The sequence below is a fragment of the Mustela lutreola genome, chromosome 1 (genome assembly GCF_030435805.1).
Source record: "Mustela lutreola isolate mMusLut2 chromosome 1, mMusLut2.pri, whole genome shotgun sequence".
Taxonomy (NCBI): domain Eukaryota; kingdom Metazoa; phylum Chordata; class Mammalia; order Carnivora; family Mustelidae; genus Mustela; species Mustela lutreola.
This window is the reverse complement of record NC_081290.1, coordinates 185,321,625-185,348,038: the sequence shown is the minus strand read 5'-3', so window position 1 is coordinate 185,348,038 and position 26,414 is coordinate 185,321,625. Positions and strand designations below refer to the sequence as shown.

The 26,414-nt window shown below is 51.8% G+C and overlaps 1 protein-coding gene across 3 annotated transcripts in view; it reads left to right on the top strand.

The window, feature by feature from the left end:
* The window catches only part of DRD2 (dopamine receptor D2), a 66,744-nt gene that overhangs the window by 31,122 nt on the left and 9,208 nt on the right, over positions 1 to 26,414 (top strand). For all 3 annotated transcript variants that reach the window (XM_059181066.1, XM_059181075.1, XM_059181061.1), the window contains one exon: positions 26,028 to 26,334. In XM_059181066.1, the coding sequence (XP_059037049.1) occupies positions 26,050 to 26,334 (285 nt within the window). In that variant the 5' untranslated portion in view covers positions 26,028 to 26,049. The remainder of the gene's footprint in view (positions 1 to 26,027; positions 26,335 to 26,414) is intronic.

Genomic DNA, 26,414 nt, shown 5'->3' with positions numbered 1-26,414 from the left:
TCGGGCTCCTTGCTCAGCAGGGAGCCTGCTTCTCCCTCTACCTCTACCTGCCATTCTGTCTGCCTGTGCTCACTCTCTCCCCCTCTCTCTCTCTGATAAATAAATAAAATCTTTAAAAAAAAAAAATTAAAAAAAAAATAAAACACTTGTTACTTTCTATTTTTAAAAGGCTCTCCTCATGGTGGGAGGTGATATCTTATTGATTTGCATTTCTTTTTTTTTTTTTTTTAAGATTTCATTTATTTATTCAACAGAGAGTGAGAGCGCACACACAAGAAGGGGGAGGAGCAGAGAGAGAGGGAGAAGCAGACTCCCAGCTGAGCAGGGAGCCCAGTTCGGGCCTCAATTCCAGGACCCTGGGATCATGAACTGAACTGAAGGCAGATGCTTAACTGACTGAGCCACCCAGGCACCCATGATTTGCATTTTTAATGACTAGTGACTTTGAGCGTCTTTCCATAGGTTCATTCATTCCTGGTGGAGCTGAACAAGGGGGCCCCCAGCAGCTAATAAACAGGGCAGATATTGTGCGGTTCCTACGGAACACAGCCTGGATCTAGGGAGTCCTGATTATTTCCGAGGAGATTGAGTAGACAGTGAAGCTCTTCTGCTGTCCCCTCTAGCCGGGACAAGATACAGAGGATGTGCTAATCTGCTCCTGATCAAGCCTGCTAGGGTCTGACAGAAAGGAGGCAACCATAAGTAACAGAGGGAAAGTCCAGAGCTTTGGAGTGAGACACATTCAAATCCTAAGTCTAGCTTCTAGGTGTGACTTGCAACTAATTGCTTCACCTTTCTGAACCCTCATTTCTTCATCAGTAAGGTAGATTTTTGTGAGAGATCCATACGGTTGTATGCTGGTAAATATTCTAACAACCAGGTCACCAAGGAAAAAATGATACCCTGTTGGGTAGCATTTGCCAATTTCTTTGTATAAATACTGCAACGGAGGCTGTTCTCTAGTTGCTAATCCAACATTGAAGGCAGCGTCGGGAAGAGAGGTCTATACAACCAGTCTGAGCATGTCACTGGCCCCTGTGTAGATGCCCTGCCTGGTGTTGGGGCTGTGTCAGCTTCTGCTGTGATAATATTGCTTGCCTTCCTCTCCTCGCCCCACCAGAGGGACTCTGGGTGACCTAGGTGATAGAGAGAGGTTAGTCAATTCTCCATGTTTATTCACCAAATATATATTGAGCTTCTAGTCTACATAAAACCCTGAGTTGGAAACAGAGGATAAGGGCCTGGAAGAACAGGGAGGGGATTTTTTAAAGCATGTGTCCTAGAGGCTTGCCTTTGGAGGCTCCAGCTTGGTTAGGCAACCTTCTCCTGTGCTGTTAGCTCTATCATGTGACATTTTAATCACCTCTGTGCCTGTCTCTCTCACTGAGCTCTGATCTCTGGGAAGGTAATGACTACGTCCTCCCTATTTCAGTGTCTACATTTCATCCCGTGGAAGGTATTCAGTGAGTATTTGTGAACTGATGCCATGAGTTTGACACTTACCCGAGGAGGTAAAAGTAACACATCTGAAATATTCAGAAGATAATATAATAGTCGATCATAATGATAAAACTCCTCATTTGATAAGCATCCTGCAGCCTAAGGCATTTTCAGTTCAATTGGCCTTTATTGAGTGCTTCTGTTATGCCAGGCATCAAAATAATCACTCAGCACAGTATCTCACTTAATCTTTGCAACAATCCAGTGGGGTAGGTGCTGTTATTAGCATCATCCTCTTTCAAATAGGAGTAGAAGAAGCAAGAGGAATTAAGTAGATTTCCCAATGTCTCTCCTTATTGATATCATACGTGCAGAGGCAGGATACGAACCTAGGATCTGATCCTTACTGTCCCATGAAGTAGAGAAAGCAGTTCATAGGTGAGAAAACTGGCTTTAGAGAATGAGAAGTTAAGTGATGCCCAAGGTCACACAGCTAACAGGAGGCAGCGCCAGAATGAAGACCCAGGCCTCCTGATGCCTGATAGAGTAAGCAGCATGATCAAGTGTGGCCTGAGGTACCGTGCACAACAAGGGCTCTTTCAGAGAAGGGCAGCTACCGGGATGCCACATGGTCAGGGGAGCCTTCCAGAAGAAGTGCAGCTTGAGTTGAACCCTGGGGAGCCAAGGTTGACCTGGCTCAGCCCATGCCATACCTCCCACCCTATCCTCCAAGACACACACACACATAACTTTCACACCAGTGGCCCTGCCCCCTGCTCCCCGTTGGACAAGCTCATTTCATCTCATGGAGAGCCCAGGAGAGGGGCTTGGCAGCTGCTGCCATTTCTCCCGTTTGTTTTTGAAGTTATTTACCTAAAGGATCTGCTGGCCCCTAGGCTGCCCGGATGGCATGGGCGATTCCCCTGGTCTTCCTCTCTGACTTCTGGAGAGGATGTCAAGCTTTGCATTACTTGGAAAGTGCCCATCTCCCACATAGGGTCTGGAATCAGCCGTCTGGCACAGTGAGGGCCGTGGTGCAGCCACAGCAGCCCAGACTGAGCCATGAGTCACCATTAGAGGAGGAAGTGTGTAGACTGTCCTCCGGATGGGCTGAGCAGGAGCCACGTGCGTGGTCTGGCCGGGAGCTGAATGTGGGGAGAAGCCATGAGCCAACAGAGTTCACTCGGCCTCTTGACCCATCCCCCCGCCATGGCTGAATTTCCCTGTGGGGGGTTACTTTTTGAGCACTGTTAAAGTAATAATTTTCAAAAGGTTAAAAACATCTTTCTCAAACCATTACATGTCAAAGATTTATTTAAGTCATTAGTGAGGGAACCAGAGAGATGACAAAGTCAGGTTCAAAAGAGGATACGAGAAATAGATATCAGTGGAAGGAAGAAAGCAGCTAGAATAAGATTGCCAATCGAGACGAAGCTTATGAATGTCTTACAGGGCAATGAAGTCATAAAGTTTGGGATTCTCTTCCCTACTGGGTGGAAGTCATTGTGTATTACCAATTTTCTCTCTGTAGCGTCTCTCACAGGGCTGGGTTCCTTACGGGTAGTAAACAGTAAATAAAAGACTGTCCCCTAGAGAGTCAGATGGGCCTTAGGTACCCCCATGCGTTATTTTCAGGTTTGGATATATTCTCTGAGCAGCTCAAAGGGATCCAGCTGGTCCTTTGCTGTGTGTGTGTGTGTGGGGGGGGGGGGTTGCCAGTTGCTGAGGACGCCTGGTCCAACTGTGCATTCTGGAACTCACAGGAGGGGTTCAGGGACCATTGGACCCATTGTGAGCTCAAAACCACATTGACCATGTGACGTCCACGGCCCCTACCAGCCCCGGTGGGGCTAGGGTGATGGAATCAATTCAGTTCAGGTCCAGTGTCTGCTAATCCCTGAAAAGTCTGATTATTTCCCATTCTCCCATGCAGAATCATCCTGGTGAAAGGCTGTTGATCCTTTGGGGGAAGGCTGAGAGAAAGACGAACAGTATGATATTTTGGCAGTGTTGCAAGGTTCTTCCTCAAGGGGACCCAGCCTCCACGTCCTTCAAGGTGTCTGGGTCTATAAATTGGCTCACGTCTTGGAACTGACAATAGGGTTATGAATCCCTGTTCTGGTGATTGAAGTTCGACTTCTAAGGCCTCCCGAGAAAACTCGTCCATTTGTGCAGCTTGGGGAGCAATCTAGTTGATGCTTGTCTGTTTTACTTCTAGGGACACTGTGACAAGCTAGCTGATGTCAGGGTCCCTGTGTATCTGACTGTTATGATGGCCGCTTTGATTCTACTGTCCATTAGGGCCTGGAGGTGGGGGTATAGGGAAAGAGCCTGTGAGAATGTGTTGAGATGTGAGCTCTGATCTCACCTCAGCTGTTAAGTAGCTGATTGACCTTGGGAAAATTAGTAAGCCTCTCTGGGCCTGGTTTTTCAGCACTTAAAGAGGTGGTAATAACTCCTGTCCCCTTGGTCAGAGGGCTGTTTTGAGATGTTTGAAAACCCCAACATGTCTTTAAATGGTGACTGTTTGTTTAGCTTTGGCATCTTAGATGATGTGTGGGTAGGACGCAAGCTGGGTCTGAACCATCCAGCTGCTTTGGCTCAAACAATGATGGTGATATATTCGTTGCCCACATTTTAAAATAAGGGGAGTACAAATAAAAGTTCAGATTTTAGTCTTGTTTTGATACACTGGAAGTTCTGGGACATTCTCTTATGGCCACAATAGACCAAGGGGCCTCCTTTCAGTGGGATATGTTCTCCCCAGTTTTCCAGCCCCACCCAGCCCATCACCCACAAGCACTGTATTTATTAAGGGTGCCCCAGGGGCCGGGGTGGTGCTAGAGGCTGGGGGATAGAAGTACACCTGAAAATATGAACCTTTCTTTAACCGTGGAGTGTGTAAAGTACAACCAATGGACCTGTGCCAGTCTGAGCATAAGCTCGGGGCACGGCTGCTCCCCTTGCACAGGAATGCACCTCTGCTCGCTAACACAGACCGAGCCACTGAGCTCCGACTGTGGGGCGGCTTTTCACTTCTCTCACAGCCCCTCTGGCTTCGGTTTTTGGAAGACCCATCTGGCTTGTCTGAGTACATTCACTTGCCAGACATTACGGCTCATTCTGCTTTTTCTTCAGCTCCTGCTCCAGCTTCCGATCTCAACCTAGCCTTCTGGGAGGGACCCCTGCTGACACCGTCAGTTCCATGTCACAGTGTCACTTGCCAGCACAACATGTATTCATTCGGCCAGTTTTGCTGAGCACTTACTACTGGTGGGCGCTCAGTGGGAGAAACACGATGCTTTTCCATACCCGCCTTGAGCACACTGTGCTCTGGGTCTCTTGGAGGGACACCTGCAACCTTCAGTTCACAGCTCATTTGCATAGCCCAGGTGCCCACACCCAGTGAAGGTGGAACACTTCCTTTCTCACCTGTCCACCTTTCCTGGGGATCTCCGAGGCTCCTCAGCTCTATAATGAACACCAGCTACAGACATCAACTTGTTAAACTCTGGTAGTGCAGAGGGAAGAGATCCCACGAGCTCCTGCAGTAAGGGAAGCCTTCTTCTAGGAGGTAGGATTTGCCCCGTGAAGGGTTGGTAGGATTTGGACAGCTGAGAAAGAGGGCAGGTGGGGAAAAGGTGACATTCAAAGATGAGGAAATAGAGAGGATGAGGCAGAGGGAAAAGGTGGGGGGAAAGCCACAGGACAGATCAGCTCTAGCTGGAGTATAGGCTCTCCACAAAAGAGCAGCAGGGGTCATTTAGGAAGGTCAAAGGGAAGGGGCAAAAGGCTTAGACTATATACTTCAGGGAAGTTGTTGAAGGGAGTTCTGGACAAGACCATGAGAGGAGCCTGGGGCTGTGGCTTTGGGAGGCAGGCTTGGAAGGCAAGTGCAGACTGGTCAGGAAGGGGCAGAGAGGACGGTAGGAGGAGAGAAGCCTGGGTTCCAGGCCTGCGGGACTGTGTCATGGCCCAGGCCGAGCTCAGCACAGCTCCTCTGCAGGGGCCAGGGAGAGCTACCAGCCTCTGGTCAACATTCCTCATGGCAGGAGAACCAGAAAGAAGAGAGCCCAGGCCTCTCCAGGAAGCATGACTGGGCTGGAGGAAGGCACAGGGCAGCGGCATTGCCCTTGCCCTTAGGTGGAGACAGTCAGCAATGCCAGCCCACCCTGGTTCTGCCTGCCCCTGGTTCCTTCTCCCTTGGCTGGGGCTGGGACTCGGGGCGTGATTGCTGCTGCTGCCAAGAGAGCATCCCACTCATTTACAGAGACAGCAGCTCCTTCTGAGGAGAAAATGTTGTGGCAGGGACTCCTGGGCTTATTAGAGTGGGGAGCAGCTCTGAGCGGGGTGCCAGGAGTCCCTGTGCTTCCAAAAATAGCCAGGGAGATCCCTGGAGCGTCGGGCACAGTTTCCAGCCTCAGCTCTTCGGGGTTGGGGTGGGAACTGGAAGCCAGCTGCCTCCAAGGCTGGGCTGCCCCAGATGGAAGCTAGACCTCCTTCCCCATGGCTCTGGGCTTCCCTTGGGGGTTAAGTGCGTGGCTAGTCTCATCAGGGCTTGGAAACGGTGTCAGAAAGTGTCTGAGTCTTCCTGTCTCAAAGCTCGTTATCCCTGGTGACTCACCCACCAACTTTGTCTCCCGGCTCCATCTCACAGAGTGACGGTGGCTTCCCATCCCGGAGGTCCTCTGAGCATGTACTCCATTGCTAGGCCCAATCTCCTGAGACCCCTTGGGATCCTTTAGTGGGGTCCTACCCTCTTCACAACCGTGAATATCTGCTTTAACATGTCGTAGCTGCAGCAGACAGTTGTCCCCAGCCTGACTGGGGAGGATTCCTTGAGTGGCAGGAGCAGAGCACCGGATTTCCACCCTTGGCCCCTCAGGGCTGGCAGCTGGTGGCGGGGTGTTGCAAAACCTGTGGCGTATTCATTAGAAAAAGGAAACCAAGGTCCCGAGGTGGAAGTAACCTGTTGGGAGGTCACCCAGCCATGAATGTGGGGCAGAGCTGGGCCAGAGCTCTTTCCCTGCACGTCTCTGTGTCTCTGCATCTTGTCGTGGGGTCATGCTCAACCCCAGAGCTCTGCCTGCGTCCCTGTTGCCCATGGAGCCCACATGCCCTTGCTGGCTGCCCGGCCCCATGCCCTCTGAGTGCTGGGACGAGGCATGCTGTTGTTTCTCAGCCTTTTTTCTCAGATGATGAAACAGAAGCATGGTCACATGCTGAAGTTTGCTTTCTCTTGTTCTCCCAGCCATGTACCTCCCCCCACAGCAGGCATTCTGCGCAATAGGGATGGGCCAGGAATCATGAACACCATAGGCAACCTGAGGGCACAGGCCCTAGAAAGGCACAGGAGTGGAGGGGATTTTATGGTTTTAAAAAACAGCATCCCAGAGCCTGGGTAGCTGCCAGTGTGGCAGTGGTGGGACAGTAGGGGACAGTGGGGAGCAGAATGCTGCTGAGCGAGGCAGTGGGTCTCACCCCCTCTCAGCTCATGCCTCAGCCCAGGCCCAGGGTTTGTGGCTGCTGCTCTCTTTATATCTCTTGGTTGGAGCAGGACTGGGAAATGCTGCAGGATCCGTTTGCATGTGCTCTGAGGGCTCCTGTGTTCACTCAGCATTTGAGCCTCGGCTGGCTTCCTGGGCCAGCCCCAGCCCCGCTCAAGTAATAACTACAGTGGTGAGCAGAGGTGGCCGGTTAGGGCTTCTGTGACACCAGCCCGTCTGCATAGAGCAGGCAGGGCAGGCAGACGGGGACATGTGCTTGGTTTCCTATGAACTTCCACTTTGGAAACAAGAGGAAATGTCTGGCCTCGGGGGGCAGAGTCACTGTCATTGCTGCAAACACCAGGTTCCTAAATGGTCCCTGCACAATTCCACATCTCGGTAGGGCTCCTTCCAGACTGATGGGACATTACCAGTGGTGCCTACCTTTGGAGGTGGCAGAAGGAGGAGGGCTGGGGAAAGCCAGAGCGGCCCAGATCTGCCGTTGACTAGTTGTGTTCTTGGAGATTTGCAGCAGAACTACAGGTGGGAACGTGTGGCCCTTTATTCAAGGACAGGCAGCACGACATCTGCACACATTAGCATGATATACACGACGGGCTCTTCCTGTTTTCACAACTCCTTGTGTCAACCTGCATTGCACAATGGGGTTACTGTACTGCCGTGAGGCTTGGCAGTGATGCAGGAAGAAAGTCTAAGGCTGTCATGCGTGTGGGGGTCTCGCAGCCCCGTGGGAAGGAGTGGCTCTGCGAGTGGACATACTCAAGCTTTGTGGTCCGCGTATCTGCAACCCCACTAAGATAGGAACTGCACTCAGCCTCACCTCTGTCTGCAATGAGGGCTCCCTTAGCAATGCTCCCGTTTTACAGCTGTGTTCAAAATTGGCAAGGAGCCGTGTGAAGTGTACGGCAGTGTCCAGTATGCAGTGACTCATCAGTGAGCAGTAGCTACTACAACTATTACTATTTTTGTTATTGCAGCACTGGCTCTGGGGACTGGCAGCGTTTGGCTGGAGTCCTGCTTCTGCTACTATGAGCTGGGTCCCTCTCTAGCCCTCAGAGAAATGGGGATGCCATCAGAATAAAGGAGGACCCCTACATAAGGAGTGTCACTGTGCTCAGGACACAGTGGGTGACTAAAATGACCAACACTAAACACTAAATCATGGGGCAGATCCGACTCAGCCCTTCCTTCTGCACCTCCTGCCCTTGTTTCAGGAGTTTGACACATACCTGATGCTCGGCCTGTGCTCCATCTCTGGAGGACAGAGGAGCCAGGGGAACCTCCTCTTTGCCTGGGAGGAGGAGTTCCAGCATCTTCACCCGAAGACGGGAGCTGTAGCCCAGCCCCTTCACTTAGACACCTGTGGACGGGAGGTGCCTCCTACCTGACCACACCTGGTGCCTGTTGGAGATACTCTTAGACTTACAGAAGATGTGCTGAAGTTGTTCAGAGAGTCCTGTCTGCCCTTCACTAGCTGCCCCTGATGCTAACTTTTTACCTAACCAGAGTATAACTCTCAAAACTTGGAAAGTAGCATTGCTTCTGTATTAACGAAAGAAGAGGATTGAGTTGCATTTTGCCAGTTCTTCTACAAATGCCCTTTTTTAGGTTCGGGATCTAGGATCCTGTGTTGCGTTTAGTTGTCCTGTGTCTTTAGTCCCCTCCGATCTGGGATGCTTCTTCAGTGTCTGCTTGTTTTTCACGACATGGAGACTTTGGAAGACTACTGGCCAGGTATTTGTTGAATGTGTGGCACCTGTTTTCAGCATTAGTCGTGGAGTGGGCAGCACTGGGTTGTACAGCCTTGCTTTCAAATATTTCCACTTTGTTACGTTTCCCTAGATGTCCAGAGCCTTTGCTTCTGCACAAAATTCTGCTTAGTGGGATGAAAGATCTCATTCAGGTACAAAAGTGGCTGGCAGCTCATATGTCCCGTGGGTCACATTAGTCTTGTCACCTCCCCTCTGAAGAAGCGTCCTCTTTCTGTCTCACACTATCCAGCTCGTGCTCACGTCTGAGCCTTAGCTGTGGGGCCAGTCACTCCATCTAGCTGGTAGACTGCCCGAGAACGAGGGGGTGTCCCCTGTTTAATGCTGTACCCCCATTCTCAATTGGCACCATATCTGCAAGGGGCTCAGCAAGCATGCTGAATGATGCAGCAGTCTCCATCGGTCCCCGTTTGCAGGTGGCCCTTGGAGTGCGAAGGGTAGCCATGCGGGTTATGGATGTCCAAGTCCAAGTATCATTTTCTCAGGGGCCATGTAGGGAGGCTAAAAAGAGACACACAAAGCTAACACACTGGTCAGACCATACAGCAGAGGCTTTCTTGTCCAGCACGGTTGAGTGACCAGTGAAAGTAACTCATTTAAGAGAGGATACATTTTAAAATGATACTTCAGACATTTAATTTCCTTAAAACATTCGTGTTCATCCATTTACCAAACTTTTGTGTGTATCTTCGGTCTTTTCTTTGAGTAGAGCCGTCTGATGGGAGTCTGGCCCCACTTATTTGCTATAACGACCTCTGGTGTTTTCACTTCTACTTTATAAAGTAGAGCAGAGATGGAAACTTGTTTCCCAAGTTTTCAGATTTTCAGAACTTTTAGAGATCTCATTTACATAGAACTAGGCAGGATTTTTTTTTCTAGTCATTTTCCTTTATAAAAAAATTTCCCGGGGGTGCCTGGGTGGCTCAGTGGGTTAAGCCTCTGCCTTCAGCTCAGGTCATGATCTCAGGGTCCTGGGATCGAGCCCCGCATCGGGTTCTCTGCTCAGCAGGGAGCCTGCTTCCCCCTCTCTCTTTGCCTGTCTCTCTGCCTACTGTGATCTCTCTCTCTGTCAAATAAAATCTTTAAAAAAAAAAAAAATTCCCCAATGCATTCCACCATCATTATGCAATCACTATTTTGATTTCTATTTCTTTTTAAGATTCTAGTTATTTATTTGGTGGGGGGAGAAAGTGAGCACAAGCAGGAGGAGCAGGAGAGGGAGTAGACTCCCTGCTGGGCAGGGAGCAGGACATGGGTCATGATCCTGACGTCCTAGGATGTCAGGATCATGACCCAAGCTGAAGACAGCTGCTCAGTTGACTGAGGCCCCCAGGTGCCCCACTGATTTTGCATTCATATTTCATTGTTCCTGAAATGGTGGATGAGATGAATGGCAGTTAGAAGAGCAGCTAGCATGAGCAGACCTGGCAGCTGGTTTAACTGCCCGGTACGTGGCTCTCCAGGTGTGCCGGGAGAGGAGGCCAAGCCCAGCTTCATGGATCAAGCATGCTGTGTGCTATGGACATCAGCGAAGGCCCTTCCTGATAAGAGCATTGGAGGGTGATGGTTCATTCTATGTGCCAGCAGAGTGGAGGACATTGGAGAGCTTTTCAGGTGCATGATCTTTGATTTCCACCTAGTTGTCATTTCCTAAGCTCCCACACAACACCTGGCGAGTACCAGTTGCTGGAGCAGCAAAAGAGAAAGACGACGCAGACTTTGCCATAAAAGAGCACAGAGTGGGGAAGAGACAGATGTACCAGAAGCACCAGGAAGAGCAATCTGTGTGCCCTGAGACTGAAGAGGAATAAACAACTTAGAAGAAGATCCTGGAAGATTTCTTGGAGGAGGTGGCCTTGGAGATGATGAATGAGAAGGGAATTTGGAAGAGGCAGAGACCACTGAGCATTATCCTCTTGAAGGACTCAAGATGCTATTCTCTGAAATGGAAGCTGAAGGAACCTGAGGCAGCAGGGTCCACCTCTTCAGTGTCACCACCATCCATTCTGGAGGGGCAGGATCCTTGGGCCTCCCCTCCATCAAGTCAACCTTGGAGTGTTTGTTAGAATAATAGATTAGGAAGGAAGGTAGGGAGCTGGTCTTCCAGAGTAAGGAAGGCAGCCAAGACCAGCAGGCCACCTCTCCCAGGTCCCCAGCGGCTCTGCCTCTCAGACTGGTGCATGCAGAAAATTCCAGACCCCGCTTTATCTCTCATGCCAGGAAGATGGGATGTTTTGTTTCAACCTGTGGCAAACACTCTGGTTGTTGAAGAGATTAGTACTTCCTGGACCACAAATATAATTAGAGGATCAATCATAGAAAGGCTAGAGCGAAGGCAACCTTTGGGGAGAGATATTTGTTTTTACTGTGTCACTTTGAACATCAGCTGGCAGAAAGGCTCCTAAGAGAGGCTGTGCTTCAGAAACAGTAGGACCGCAGCCTCAGGAGAGAGGGCTAAAGTCTCCAGGCATGGCTTGGGAGGGTTAGAGAAAATTTTGCTTTGCTCATAACTTACCTGTGTTTCCAGAAGCCTTTCCAAGCTCTGAGTGCCCATCTTCCTGCCACCACCAGCCTTGACGGTGAGCATTGAATTCAGTAAGAGGGTACTAGAGCATCGTTCAGACTCAGCCTTTGTAGTTCAGCAGTATATCAGCAGCTCTGCTACCCTGGATTCTGTTATGGGACTCAAATATGTTCTGGGGCCTGTTATGGGACTCAAATATGTTCTGGGGCCTGGCAGGAAATATAAACAGTGAAACCCACTGAGCGTGGGCTCTAAGGATTAGTGGGGACGGTGGCAAACTTGAGAACATTTGAGAACTTGAGCCAGCCCGAGCTGGCTGAGGCTGGACATAGCGACAGGGGACAGGGACTTCTGCCAGAGGTGTGGGGCTTTGCCCCTTGTGTGCTCGGGCACCTGGGGAGAACGTAGAGGATGGGAAGCCCAGGGTGGAGGTTAGCTCCTTTTACTTCTTTCCTTCCATTCTTGGAGTATAGACACAGCCCCTTCCCCTTAAGCTGGGCCCTCCTCTAATTGGGGAGGGCCTCGGCCTTCTTCACTCAATGCGTGCATGCCCTGTTTTAAGGGGGCTGTCTCTACTTGACCCAGCCTGCTGTTGCCTCGTAAGAATGCAAACCTGCTATTTCCAAAATCTCGTGATTCCTTTTATAAGAGAAGCTAGAGATCTATTTTAATTTAAGATCTCCAAATTAGAAATATTAGTAATAAACTGCAATTTTTCAACAGTGTTCTCTTTATGAGCCCAACGAAACGAATCTGCAAGTTCCATGTGGCTCACAGGCTGCCAGTTCACCACTTCTGATAGGAAGGGATTAGCTGAGCAGTACCGCGTCTCTGCGGCTGGGCTGGCGGGGGCTTTAGTGGCAGGCAGCCTTGCCCACGAGGTTTTCACCGCCTGCTGCCCTTGTCAGCCTCCACTTCTCCTGTGCAACAAAATGCCATCGGTTCCAAGTTCTGACCTACCCCAAGTTGCTACTGGTTTGAGGGTTACGGTGTGTCGTTCTTTGTAGGAAGGTAGCCAACATACCAGCTTACACTTCTCAGATGGTGACTGTGTGTGTGTGTGTGTGTGTGTGTGTGTGTGTGTGTGTATGTATGTAGCACGGGATTTGTGGGGGGAGTGGGAAGCCGAGGTGCCCCAGCATCGGTGGGTTATTTGCACAAACCTGGCAGCTCGAGCTGAGCTGATCCTTGCGAGGAGCTCCCCCCACCCTCCTGCCTCAGTCATCACAGCTCCCCGTCAGCCTGTGCCTCAGGGAGCTGTCACAGCCTCATTACTCCTAATTCATCTTCACTTAGTGCATCAAAAGGCTGATTTATCAAATTGGGTGGGCGCACAGGAAGTTTGATTAGCGACATTATGTTGTTTGCCATGACGGGCTCTGAAAACTTAGCTCATCTGTGTCCCAGGAGTCCCAGGAAAAGACTGAAGTGTTTATGTTCTGCCTCAGAAGTTCTCTGGATTGGAAGCCAGGTTGAGAGCTCCAGCCAGAGGCATTTCCTTAGTGATGCTCCCAACAGCCACCTTCTCCAGTGGGGCTCACCTTTCCTCCTCTCCCCACTCCCCCACACCCACAGGGGTTCTCTGGGTCAGAGGTATCCAGAGATGGCCTGAGGTGAGCAGGTCCCCGGGCCCATCCACCTGCCTTTGGCTGAGCAGCAATCCTGCCAGCTTGGCATGGAGTGGGACTGTCCTGGGTGTGGGTAATTGGCCTCTGCTCTTGTTTCCATCACTGCCGCCACCAGGCTGCAGAGCCACAAACCCAGATGCTCAGTCCTTTCCCCAGGTTCCTGGAGAAGAAGGGGACGGACGCCTCCCAGAAACATGGTTTTGGGAAGCAGCAGCCCATGAAGAGACCTAGCAGGTACAGGGCTACTCCCTGCATGTGGCGGCCATCCACGACTTTGTACCCTGCTCTGTGCACAGCCTCACCGATATCCAAAGGAATGCAAGTATCAGGCTTGGAAGGCAGCCCTTGGAAGGACTGATGGCACATGTCCATCTCTGAGCAGGATGGGGTGGGAGAGATGTGTGTACACAAGTTGGATGATGTCGGGGTGGGGTGGGAGGACTCAGGAGAGATACCCACGGAGCCCCCAGAATTGTCCTTCTTGAGCTGACTTCCTATCTTTGAAGATGTGGCTGCTGAGGACATGATAATGACCACAGGGGAAGCTAAACCTGCCCTCATTGGGTCAGGTCCGCCAGCCAGGGGGAGAGCGTAGAGAGCTGTGTAAAGTGTGGGGTGCTGCCTAGAAACCTTGACCGCCATCTTGGTAGTGAAAGCAACTGGCTCTGGGAACTTGGATGGTTCCTTTCACTTTTCTGCATCTTAGTTTTTTATTCTGTAAAGTGAAAGATTAGATTGAAGGTTTCTTCCAGGAGTGGAATTCAATTCTCTACATTTTTCCAGGTCAGTTATCAAGAGAATAGAAATAATGGCATCATCTCTGGGCCAGAGACGATGCTAAGGGCTTGATATACCTCATTTAACCTTCATAGTAACCCCAGGGGGAAAGTAGTCTTCCCCTGTTTAGAGCTGTTCATAGCAGCATGGCTGTGTCAATGCCCACCCGCGCCGCAGATGCTCATTAACTCCAGCTAAGCTGGTAGGCTTCCCAGAAGTTGCTGAGGATGTACACAGGATTAAGACACCTTTTGCCCATCAGGCCTCATGGACACTCAGAGAGATGGGGCAGACACTGAGCAAAGCAGGTACCAAGGAACATATGCAAACAGCAATCAGATGGTAGCAAGCACCAAGGCTTTTTAATGAGAATGTAGGTATGATCAGTTTCCAGATAACCAGAGAAAGGTCTCCGTGGAGGTGATCATAATACACTAACATTTTCATAAGACTTTAGAGTTTGCAAGACACTTTGAAACACACCATTTTATGCAGTTCTCCTACCTCTCGCTGAAATTGGGGATGTCTGCTCTCGTTATTAAATTATTGTTAATTATTAAATTGAGGATTGGAGAAGTGGCTCAGCCGAGGGAACTTGATTATCCTTCTGCAGGTCGGACGTCTGCACATTTAAGACAAGATGATCCAGGGTTGATGGCTGCTCGGGAACCTCAGAGAGTCTGCCAGGTCTCTCTGCGTGCCTGGCCCACCCCCACCTTTAGGAACAGAGGCATCTCGTGGCTGGGGCAGACTCAGAGTTGACTAGGAAGGCTACAGGCCAAGTAGGGTTTCTCTTTCTCAAAGAGTCAGAGGGAAGGGTCAAGTTTGCTGTAAATCCACATAGCACAGGCTGAGAAGACTTTACCCAAAGTCACCTGCCAGGCACCCACAACATCTCGAGGCTGGTTGGTGGGAACTTCATGTGTTATATGGCTGGAGTTTCTCTGTATTGTTCAGAGAGAGGCCACAGAGGAATTGGGGTCTCCTGCCCCTAGCACCCCTCATCACAGCCCTGGTGTATTGCCTGGACCCTGTCCCACGGCTCAACCCCACCTCTCTGGTGGCCCTAGCATCTGTCATCAGCATATTAACTGCCATTTATTGGGCATTTGCCACCTACTGGTCCCTTCGTTTGCATTTTCTGAGCTAATTTCCCAGCCACTCCAGTGAGGAGGGAGTTTTGTCCGTTTTACAGGTGAGAAGATTGAGGCCCAGAGTGATTGCGTTGTCAAGACTGCACCTCTAGCAAGTGTTGGGGGTGAGATTAAAAGCCAGATCTGTCTATCTGATTAAAAAAAAAAAAAAAAAAACTAACAGGCTGCATTGACTCTTTTCAATTCCCGGGTTGGAAAGAAGCTATTCCTCTTTGGATTCTGGTCACTGCTGCTTGGGAAAGCCTCATATGTGGGGGTCAGGGATGGGATGGGGAAAGGGAGCGCGGTGCTGGTGGGCACAGAGCAGGCCATGAGGACTCTGCGCATCGCTGTGGCTGCCTTCCTGCCTTCTTCCATTGTGTGGGAGAGGAAATTGGGCTCTGTCCATGACCCCAGCCTGCCCTGGACTGGCCTGAAGCGGTGAGCCCAGAGACAGCCCCTGGGATGACCTCTGTTCTTGGCCACACTCTCTGCTGCTCTTACCTGAAATCCAGCCTGTCCTGTCCTTTTAGGAGCTTACTGGGGCCGAGAAGCCCAATGCCCTAGAGACTCCCGAGGTGGTGTTTTCTGGAAAACATTGGTAGTCTGAGGGCACTTGGAACTCTGAGTAAAGTTCCGTGTGGCCCGGACCGCCATGTCCCTCTTTGTAAGGTTGTGAGCCGTTCCTCTGGGGCCCTGCAGACACAGTCTGAGACCCAACAGCTTGTTGGGGTGAGAGCCTGGCCATGCCCTTGAAGGAACCATGTCTGTAGGTTCTGCAGGCAGAGGGATCTGTATCTCTAACCTGCTTGGCTGAACTCGGGCCAGTTTCTCCCCTCTCTCTTCCTCTTTCTTCGTCTGAGGACCAGAAACCATGTTGTGTCTCACAGGGTTGTGGTGCGGACGAAGGGAAACGGTCTGTGCACAGCGCTTCACACAGTGACAAGCTCGGAGTAGGAGCTTGGCAGGTATTCCCTTTGTCCCTTATCACCTTAGATCTTGCTAGCTGAGCCACCATCCTCTGGGAAAGGGAGGACCCAAGGCTAGGACATCACCCAGCTTCTACCACGACCAGCGTGTGGCCCATTTTGAGTCATCCATAAACTCATTGTGTTCGTTTCAAAGAGACCCCAGACATCAAAGAATTTCGTCTGTAAATACTTGGCTGTGTATCGCAACCCGATCTGGGCCCTACAAAAATGAGCCAGAACACCACTGCCACACTCTAGAACCCTTCCCAGGGATTCCTTCCTGGCATCGGAATCCACCCTTCAGATTGTCAGTGGTCTGGTGAAACATCAGGGATCTTTAAAAAGCTGATTTCTCTGAATTGGGATTCAAGTAAGTTCCCCACATTACATTGGCCGATTCGGCATTCAAGTTTCTCTTATTATATTTTTCCACAATCTGGATCTTATTGACTGCGTCCTGGCCGTGAGGTTTTACCTTCAGTTGGTCTTTGGGCAGGAGTCATAAAGTTAGACCTTGCTGCCTCCTTTCCCTCACCCTGCATCGGGGAAAGAGCTCCATTCTCCTTCCTGCAAAAGTAGTGTCCCCACAGTCCCCAGTGCCAGCCTGCGGCAGTGAAGGGTTGGTGGGGGGCAGGCATGGGACCCCAGGGCTCCCAGTGGCGGGATGGTGGGTGCTGGCTCTTATTCGGACTCACCCGCCGCTTGTTTTCACGAACAGGGGTGTCTTTTCATAAAGCGAAGCCATTTTCTGCCAAATAGCAAGGACTGTTTTTCCTCCTTCCAGAGCAATAAGGTTCAGGATTTGTCTCCCTCTTGGCTTTCAAGAGCATGTTTTCTCAATTCTTTCCTGAAATTAAAGTAAAGGTCAAGGAGGCTGGTCTGAGACTCGCCCTCCCTCCTCTCCGGGCTCCTGCTGGTGAGTCTGGCTAAGTGTACCTGCCTCCTGGGCTCCGTGACCCAGTGCTCAGGGCAAACCCAGCTCAACTTCCCAATTCTTGTCATCCTGAGGGGGAAGGGGGAGCTGCAAAGGGGAAAAAAGAGAAAGGAAGGGGGGAAAACCCAGTGCCAGCCTGTGGGCTCCTTTCTGAATTTAGATCTGAGCAATTTGTAGAGGCCTCCTTCTCCCCACTGTGTTTCCTTCCTTGGGGAGGGGGCCCCGGGCCCCACGCCCTCCACCCTGCTTCCCACCTGCCAATTTTCTGCTCTGCACGTGAGCTGCCCCAGCTATCTGCCCTGTCCCTTGCGCGGGGTTGAGTTGCGAGGATTTTTAATCAGCAGGCAGCACACGCACGGGGAGAATAGCACCACCAGCCCGCTTAGCTGAGTGGTACTGGAGCCTTGGCTCCCCGCCCCCTCCCCACACTGAGTCACTCCCAGCTAACAGTTAATTAATTTGTGACACTTTGACAGTTCGTGAAGAGACATTTTTACGGAGCCTTCAAAATGCACAGGGATGGGGCTGTCAGGCAGACTCCTTTCTTGCATTATCTGGGTCTCCAGACCCTGCCTCACTCTACCTTAGAAGAGGGAGAGGGGGCCAGCCCTGAGCTAGCCCTGCAGCCCTCCTTGGTCCTGGCCTCTTGGGACACTTCATACTCCCAGGGACCCCTGGGCAGGGCCTGGGCACCTGGCCATGTTGGAAAGAGGGGGAAACATGGCAGCATGAGGGCTGGGAAGGCCCCAATCATGCTCTGCTCTCATCTCTTGGGACCCACCCTGTCTCCGCGACATTCAGGCCGCTGCTTGGTGCTGTGTGAGAAACAGCTCCAGCTGCCTTGGCCTGCTGGGATGTCACTCCCTCCGTGGGGTCCTCATCTAGACACTGTGAACTGCTGCCCCCCCCCAGGCCTTCTGGGAGCCCAGAAGCCATCCCCACAGGCTCTCTGCACCTTTTCCCACAGAACTGACGTCTCCCCACCTCCCCACATGCCTATATTCAATCCCCTTCACATATGTGCGTTCTCTCTTTCAGTGGCTTGCAACTCTGTGCGCCCCACTGGAAAATTCCCTCTATGGACCCCAAACAGTTGGGTATCCAACTCTGTGACCCAGGCCCAGAGGGCCAGAGAGAGATCTTGGGGGAGGCTACTGGTACCCCTCCAGAAGGATCTGGGGGAGGAATAACAACCAGGGCAGAAGAAGACCCTGGGCCTGGCTCCTCTCGACCTGAGTGAGGTTCTGGCTCCCATGAGTGCCTCCTTGACATTTACTCACCATGGCCACCACCATGCTGGAAATTGAGAAGGCCAGGAAAATAAAAGACAACATAAGTGTTATCCTTACACTGGTGTAGCTCCCAGGTTGGCAAGAAGAACCGACACTAAACAAATAATTAGACAAGTGACTTAATTACGCTCTGATGAGGGCCACTAAGGAGCACAGGTGCTGTGAACGTAGTCCGCCAGACGATGGCTCAGGGCTGGAGCCTCGGGAAGGCTTCCCTGGAGAAGGGCTTGTCCTGGAGGTTCCCAGGAGGACGAGGTCAGCTGGGACAATGGGAACGTGAGCCTCCGTGGAAGGATTGGGCCTGGTTAGGGGTAGAGACTTGGGAACCCAGGAGGGGAGAGCAGCAAGTGGTACTTAGGCTGGTGGCTTTGTGGCTCTGGGAACAGGAAGTTGAGTGAGTGCCCGAGGGCAGCTCCTCTCTGCTGTGAGGCAGGAGGCAAGGGGCAGCCTGGCCAGGTTTAGCTCCAGGGAGCAGTGAGGAAGCTTGGAGCAGGTGCCTGCCACCCCTGGTTCTTAGGACCACACCCCCCCCTCCTTCCCCACTAGCCTAGGTCTCTTTAAATAGTCCAAACCTGATCCCCCACAGCTGCCCAGAGGCTCTGGGTGGAGAAAAGCAAGAACAATGGAGGGAGTCCAGGAGGTAACAGATACCCCCCTCCATGCCTGAGCCCTAGGAATTTGTAGGTCCAGGACCTTACCTGGGCCCTTTCCCACCCCTGGGCAAAAGCAAGTGTTTCTTCCCCTAAGAATGACCACTGTCACCTGGGCCAGACTCAGGGCCTCACCACCTGGCTCACCCTTCCTGTTTGGGCCTGGGAGGCCAAGGAAGAGTCAGGGGTGAGGAAAGGGTCAGCCTGGAGATGATAGCATCCATCTCTCCTTCCAGGGCATTAGTTAAAGACTTCGGGTTTCCCTTTGTTGTAGGAAGGATTGGAGGCTCCTTCCCGCCCCCTCCTTCGGATCCCACTCTTGCTGGAGCTGCAGGAGGCACGGGAGGTGCCCACCCCCAAATTTGGACCCCTCTGTGGAGGAGCAGGGGCAGCAGGAATTCCTGGGCCTTGAGGAGGAGCCCCTTGCGCACTCCCTCCCCAGTCCCCGCCCGTGCCAGCACTCCACAAGCTGCTTTTGAGATGCAAATGCAAAGTACTCCCCTCCCCACCCCTTCTTCTTCATTGAAATGCTTCAAGTTTCAGAAAAAAAGGGAAAATGATGTGTTTAAGACAGCAGTGTCTCAGCAGCAATGGAACCTGAGAAGAGATTGTTAAATTTTAATTAGACAATTTGATTCCTTCAAATGCCAAACTTTCTGGGGAGGCAGCACCAGGAGCACCAGGGGAACCAGGCTGCTGGAGTTTCTACTGTGCCAAGGGTTCCTCCCGCCCCACCTCTGGGCCCTGTGTCCCCAAGTTTTGCTGGTGGATGGAATCAAACTAGAGAGGGAACATAACCCCACCCCTCCCAACAGCTTTGCTCCTGGGTCCCAGGCTTTCCTAAGGGATTGACCCCTCTGGCCCCATCCCACCAGTCTGGGGATCAAGGGCCACTGTACCCACCAAGTTTGGGGTATCAGCCTCAAACTGGAATTTTGAAGTTGTTTTTTTTTTTTTTTTTCCTTCCAAGTACTTGTGAAAGGCTGTTTGTGTTTGCAGGCTGTGGGGACTGCAGGCTGCTGTGGTGTGCTGGAGAGCTTCCTGCCTCCTTCAGCCAGCCTCCGCCTTCCCCTCCTCCCCTCCCTGCCCCAGCTCTGGCAGGTGGTGTGAGAGGTGCACTGCAGGGGCAGCCTCCGTGGGCCAGCTCTGCCCCAGCTCTCCGTCTGGGCCCCCTGTCTTCCTCACCTGGACAGCCTGCTCATTTTCAAATGAGAGCACAAACAGGAAATGGTCACACACGGGAAAGCCCAAAGGGTAAGTGGCGGAAGGCCAGGAAGCTAGAAAAGCCCCCTCCACTGTCCACTTGCACTGAACTAACCCACACACCTCGATTCACTCCAGACGCCATGTTGGGAAGCTTTGCTGTGGGCTCTGAGGGCAGCAACCAGCAGAACGGGTGGGAACAAGGCTGGATGTTAAGGAGAGCTGGATGGAAGGGGAAGAGACCAACAAGTGGATGATTCTGGAAGGTCTTTCAGGTGATGGTTGCCCTTCTGAACTGAGTACTGGAGACAGATGAGGGTCAGGGGGGTCTCTGGCACTAAGATGGCCCGAGGCTTGTGGGGGGTGGGGTGCACCATGGAGCTCCCAAAGCTCTTTCCCCTGCACCAGGGCAGCTGAGAAGTCATCTAGGAGGCCACAGCGCACCTGAGGACTTCCTCTGCCAACATCTGCTGGTGGAGCAGCAGAGGCCCTGCTTCGCCGCACATGGAAGAGGAGGGTGATATTTTGGGAGAGAAACAGCAGCTCTTCCCACTGGGGTCTCTGTCAGCTCGGGCTGCTTTAACAAAGTACCCTAGATGGGGGGCTTCAACTACAGAAATTAACTTCCTCACAGTCCTGGAGGCTGGGAGTCTGAGGTCAAGGGGCCTGCATGCTTGGGTTCTGGTGAGTGCTGCTTTCCAGGCTTGCAGATGGCTGCCTTCTCTTGACGCTGTCCTCAAGTCATCCAGACCTCAGCTCCCCATACCATCCCCTTGGGGGGATGACTTCCCCAAGGCACACATTGAGAGGCACACATTTCAATCTTTAGCAACAAGGTTAGCTCATCCATCCCTGTTCTAGGAGCAGGACTAAGTTGCTGACCATGGCAGTGACCATGTATGTATCTGGCCCTCACTAAATGCTCATTGATCGGGACTGGTTAGGAGTTTGACACGTGAGCCACTAGCCTAGCCGCCTGGAGGAGAATGGAGGTGGCGTCTGGAGGTTGGTGAGCAAGGTGACCCTATTTTCATAACCCCAAATCGGGATTCTTGTTCTGATGACAGAAAGTTTTAAAAATAATATGAAATTTATTTATCTGAAATTTCCTTTGAGGGTAATTTGCCTTGGGTCATACATGTAGCCGTCTCCTTTTTGAAAAAGAATAAGAAATGTGGACCATCCTGGTACACGCAGGGTGCCAACTGCTCTCCAGTGTGGCCATTGTCAGCTCCAGAGGCTGTGAGCAGGCCCTGACCTCACGTGGCTTCTCTGAGGCTTGGACCAGCCAGAATAACCTGGAGCCCCCTCCCTCGACCCCCAACAGAAGCTCTGACAGGGATGGAGAGGCTGGAGGGCCCAAGCAAGAACAGGCATCTGAGGGGCCCTCCTGGAGCCCCTGGAGTGAGAAAGACCATAGCTTTGTGGGACAGACCCTTCTGGGACACCTCCTGGAGCCCTGGGCTGGAAGCAAAGAGGAAGGGATGTGGCTGGAGCAGGGATGTGCCGAGTGGGTACTAAGGTGTCCCGAATAAAAGCCGGCAAAGAAATTGCCAGAAGACTGCTATATTTTAAGCATTCTAGGGTGCACACCTCCCCCACCTCCACATACACACATTTTAATGTCTCTGAAATCAGAATGCATTGTACAGTGGAGCCCATCTTAGAGCTGTATTGCAGGTTGATAGCGTTTTTTCTTTCCTAGTGGTGCATTAAACAATGGTCCATCTCACATTCAGCTCTATCTTGGAGCCTAGGAAACATGGCAGTTGGTATTGCCTGGCTCAGGCATAGACCTTGCCTTTATTCTTTCCTTCCTCCCAGGGGTGGTTTGCCGTGTCTTGGGCCCCTTCTCCCCTTATCTAGACCCCCGCTTTCCAAGGCCAAGCCGGAGGAGGCAGCATGGTATAACAGCGGGTCCCCAGGGCAACCCCTGACCCCAGGGGACTGCATTTGGACAGTCTAGTCACTTCACCTCCAGGAGCTTCAGGCTTGTGGTCCGAGTGCTTGTTTCTTTTAGTTCTTTTGCTTGGTTTGATTTGTAAAGTTCACAGTCCTTGAGAGCTTACCTGGGCAGCCACACAAGCATCATCTTACTCTCTCCTCATGACAGTAATTTTTATCCCCATTTTGCAAGTGGGAAAACTGAGGCTCAGTGAAGCCAAGTAGTCTGGCCAAGATCCCCAGAGCGAATAAAGGTGGAGTTAGGATTGGGACCCAGGTTTCTCAGTCCTCAGTCCTATCTTACATTGATACCTCTCATGCCAGAGTACCTCCTCTGTGGGGCTGAATTTGCTGAATTCCTGCTCTGCTTGGTGTGACTTGAGAGCTAGCCAGAGGGCCCCTGCTTGTGAGCCATGTTGGCCCCAGGTGGAAAGGTGCTACGGACACGCTAGGGACAGGGGCTGGCTCTGGGGGTTGGAGGAAAATCCTGCACCAAGATATTAATAGAGTCTACAGGCATTTAGGACTAACTTGGTTTCCCCATTCTTTCTGTAATGTTAATTGATTACATTTGTATCAGAAAAAAAAAAATATCTAGAATAGATACTGAATTAGAAAATTAAATGCATGAGGCCTTTCCAGCCTTGGGTGAAGGGACTCGTTCTTCACTCTTGTCCTGCAGAAAGGCTGACAAGCAGAGGAATGAGAGCTTCACCCCCATCCCTGCCCTGACTGGCAATGCTCAATTCGCTATCTCACTGGACCCATGATTATAAATTCTCGTTGAAGCTCTTGCCCCTCCAGGAAGCCCTCCATGAGCACCCCAGCCATGGACCTGTGCGTTTCCTCTCTGATCTCTGCCCACGGGTGGCAGAGTGAGCCCCAGACCCCTGCAGGACCAACATGTCTTCCCCCCCGCTCCCCGCCCCAACTACTGGGCCTGCTGACAGCTGACATTTCAGGACGGGTCTACCCTCTTGGGGCACCCACTTAAAGAAAGATGCCTCTCTCAAAGTCACATCCTTTCCCTGGGACAGCCCACACCCTGTGATCATTATGAGAAGGGACACCTCTGTAGGTTCTCTGAGGAGCTCACCTGAGGCGGCCTTTGATGGGACTGCAAAGCAACTCAGCCTCTCCTCGGCCCAGTCCCGCTCCCTGCCCTTCTCTGCAAGCCTCCATCCTACGAAAGTTCCCCAGTAAATTCCCTACGCGCTAACTTCCTCCCCAGAGTCTTCTTTCTGGGGATCCAACATGCAACACCTGTGGTACTTTGGGGCTGCCTTTCTCTTCTGTCTCTTGCTCATCGGGTGGCCTAGCTGTGTACCCACATTCCAAGGCGGAGGGCTTTTCTTCCCAGTTGGACTCACAGAGCCTCCCAGTGAGTTCAGCAAACAACTTATTACCTGCAGATCCCAGAAAACAAGAGCATATGCTCTTTAATTTGTTTATTCCATGAAGACGACGAGGCATGAGCAAGACGTGGTATAACTCTTAAGATGCTTACAATCCATTGTGGGGGGAAAAAACAACCAGATACACAGAGGGGGTATGTTCCAGAATGGAACTCAGGGATGATGCTCTGGGACCCCCCAAGGAGAGAGGGAGATGGTCCAGCTGAGAGTGCTTGAGATGGACTCCAGGGAAGGAGGCTCCTGTGCAAGCCTTGCATTGAAGGATGGGTTGGGGCTAGGCTAGCAGGGGAAAGGAAGGAATGTTTTCCAAAGACCTTTCTCATTTGTAGTGTGGGGATAAATTATAAGCCATAGAGGTTGTTTTGAGGGTAAATGAGGTAATACATATATTGCGTGATATATATGTATTGGAGCCAACTATCAAACCCTCTGTAGGTGTATGAAGCGATGTCGTAGGCTGGTTCTGGATTTTGAGCAGAAGCACGAGTCTGGTTGGGTGTTGAGAGGGCGTGGGGTGGGCTAGAAAGGAAGCCACAGAGTCTCCATCAGAGGCCACTGGCCCCGTGGAGGCAGAAAGAATGTTCAGGAGCCTCTGTGTCTCCAGGCCCCCTTCAGTGCCTGGCACATTGCTCTACGGCTAGCGGGCTTGAGAGGTGCTGAGTGAGAACAGGAGGGAGCAGGAGGAGCCCCTGTTGCCTGATGGGTATGTGCTGTGTGCTCCAAGTGGGAAGACGGGCCATGGGTCTGCAGAGGGCAGCACCGCTGCGACACTGGGTTTCTCCACCCTAGAGTGGGAAGATGAGTTGCACGGGGGTCATTTCATGCCATCCCATGTGGAGTTAGGCGTTGTGACCTCCCCAGAGACTCCAGACTGGTGGTGCTGGGTAGGACACCTTCCACGCTCGCGCTGAGAAGTTGCAGAGCAGGTGTGTCAGACGAGGATGAGGGCGGAAGGTGGAAGAAGGTGGGCAGACCCTTCTTCAGAGTCCCCTCTCTGACCTCTTGTAGCTGGTGTACTTCCCCCCCTGATTTGGACCTGGAACCATGTTCATCCCAAATGGCATAAAGTAGTGGATTTCCAATCCCTTGGGGGTAGCAAAGCCCCTGGAAAGCATAGTGCTTTGTGTGGAATGCCTTGAATTCCTGATAAGCTGCCTCCCATCATGTAAACTAGGGACACTTTCGTTAGCAGGAAAGTGAGCTGTATTTTATGTGTGTTATGTTCCAATCACAACCCAAACACAGGCTGTCAGGCTCACCGGTGCCCGATGCAGCTCAGGTCTGCTGCTCCGGCTCTCTTGCCTCCTGCTCTTTCTTCTTCCAGAGCCCAAGGCAGAAATGCAGTTTTCCTCTACACCTTCTCTCCTCGTGTGCTCCGGCCCCTCTCCCATCCCACATCTACACAATGAGCAATTTCCGGGATACTGACTTACAAGTTAGATACCGATGCTAAACACCTCTCCATTCTCATTGCTGCCACCGTCATTCAGACGACCACCCTCTCTTACCTGAATTACAGCCACAGCCTCGCCTCCTCCAAGGGGTCCTCTACACTGCAGCGGCCACTTTTCTAAAACACCAGCCCAGTGATCTTTCCTCGGTGCCCAACCTCTCAGTGGGCTCCCAAGCTTATGAGACCCACTCTGAGCCATGAATTGCCCTCCGGTTTCATTCCCCACCCCACCACCATGCCTTACATTTTTAGCCAAATAGAGTTGTTGTCTGGGACTGTGTTGTATTCCCCCTAGCTGCAATGTCTCCCAGTCTCTGTTGTCTGGCTAATTCCTCTTTTTACTGTATCACATGACACCTCCTTCAGGAATTTCTCAGGGCTCTCTTGTAGAAACTCATCATCTCTTCCTCGGGTTCCTCTAGCCTCCCAGCTGCTGTCCTGCCACCTGCTTAGCACACCCTTCCATCCTCTATAGAGTGGTCAGGAACCTTCTGTCTGGGAGCCATATCTGATCATGTGGTTCCCGCTGCCCTCTGAGTCAAATCTAGCAGCCCTTGTAAAGCCTTCCAGGGCCTTGCTGTGGCAGCCTCCTCAGTTCCACTCATGCCGAATCCCTCTGGGTTTCAGCTGACCCAAATGAATCTCCTCCTAGCTTTCCACTGGGCACCTGCTCTTTCGCTCTGTCATTTGCTTATGATGCTTCTTGTGTTGAGACCCTTCCCTGGGCTTCCAGCTCTTCCCCTGCTCAATTCCTACACACCTTTGGGTGTCTGTCAAACGTCACTTCCTTGGGAAGTCTTCTTTCTATCCTTAAACTAGGTTAGGTGTCTCTCCTGCATTCCATTTCCTAGTGCCCACTGCTTAGAGATTAAATTGCTTGATTCACTAGCTGTTGTTTCTTTTAGAACGTGCGCCGGAGAACCATGTGTATTTTGTACCTGCCCTGTTTCCAGCACTCCATAGAACAGTGCTCACTACATATTTATAGAATCAAGAATGAATGAAGGCACACTCCTCTTCCTGCCCCTGAAAGCTGGACCTTCTCGCTACCTTGTCTCAAGTGTGGGGTGCCTGGGACGTGCTTACTGTTTGTGGAATAGACGAATGAACGACCAGCTCTTTTCAAGCTCATTTACTCTATTATACTTAAAAAAAAAAAAATCACACTTGCTCATTTGTTTTGCCATCGGCAAGGACTTGCCAGCAGCGTAGTGGCAGCGGGCCCCAATGTTGTAAGAAAATTGGTAGATTCAGAGCTGACAATCTCAAAGCTGGAGACTGCTGCTAACTTCCCGGGGTTGGCTTTAGCCCTGGAGCCTTCCCGGGGGAGGCGGCACACTTGGGGAGGTCCTCCTGCTCACTCCCTGTGTCCGTCTTTCCTGGCCAGAGCCCGGCCACCCGCTGCCCTGATGGATCCCCTGAACCTGTCCTGGTACGATGATGATCCGGAAAGCCGCAACTGGAGCCGGCCCTTCAACGGGTCGGAAGGCAAGGTGGGCAAGCCCCACTATAACTACTACGCCATGCTGCTCACCCTGCTCATCTTCGTCATCGTCTTCGGCAACGTGTTGGTGTGCATGGCCGTGTCCCGCGAGAAGGCGCTACAGACCACCACCAACTACCTGATCGTCAGCCTTGCGGTGGCCGACCTCCTGGTGGCCACGCTCGTCATGCCCTGGGTCGTCTACCTGGAGGTAGGTCCTCCCTGGCTCCCACCAACAAGTTGCCTGGTGCCTTCTCCGCTGGCCTGGCCTCTTCCTCCACTCTGGGCTCA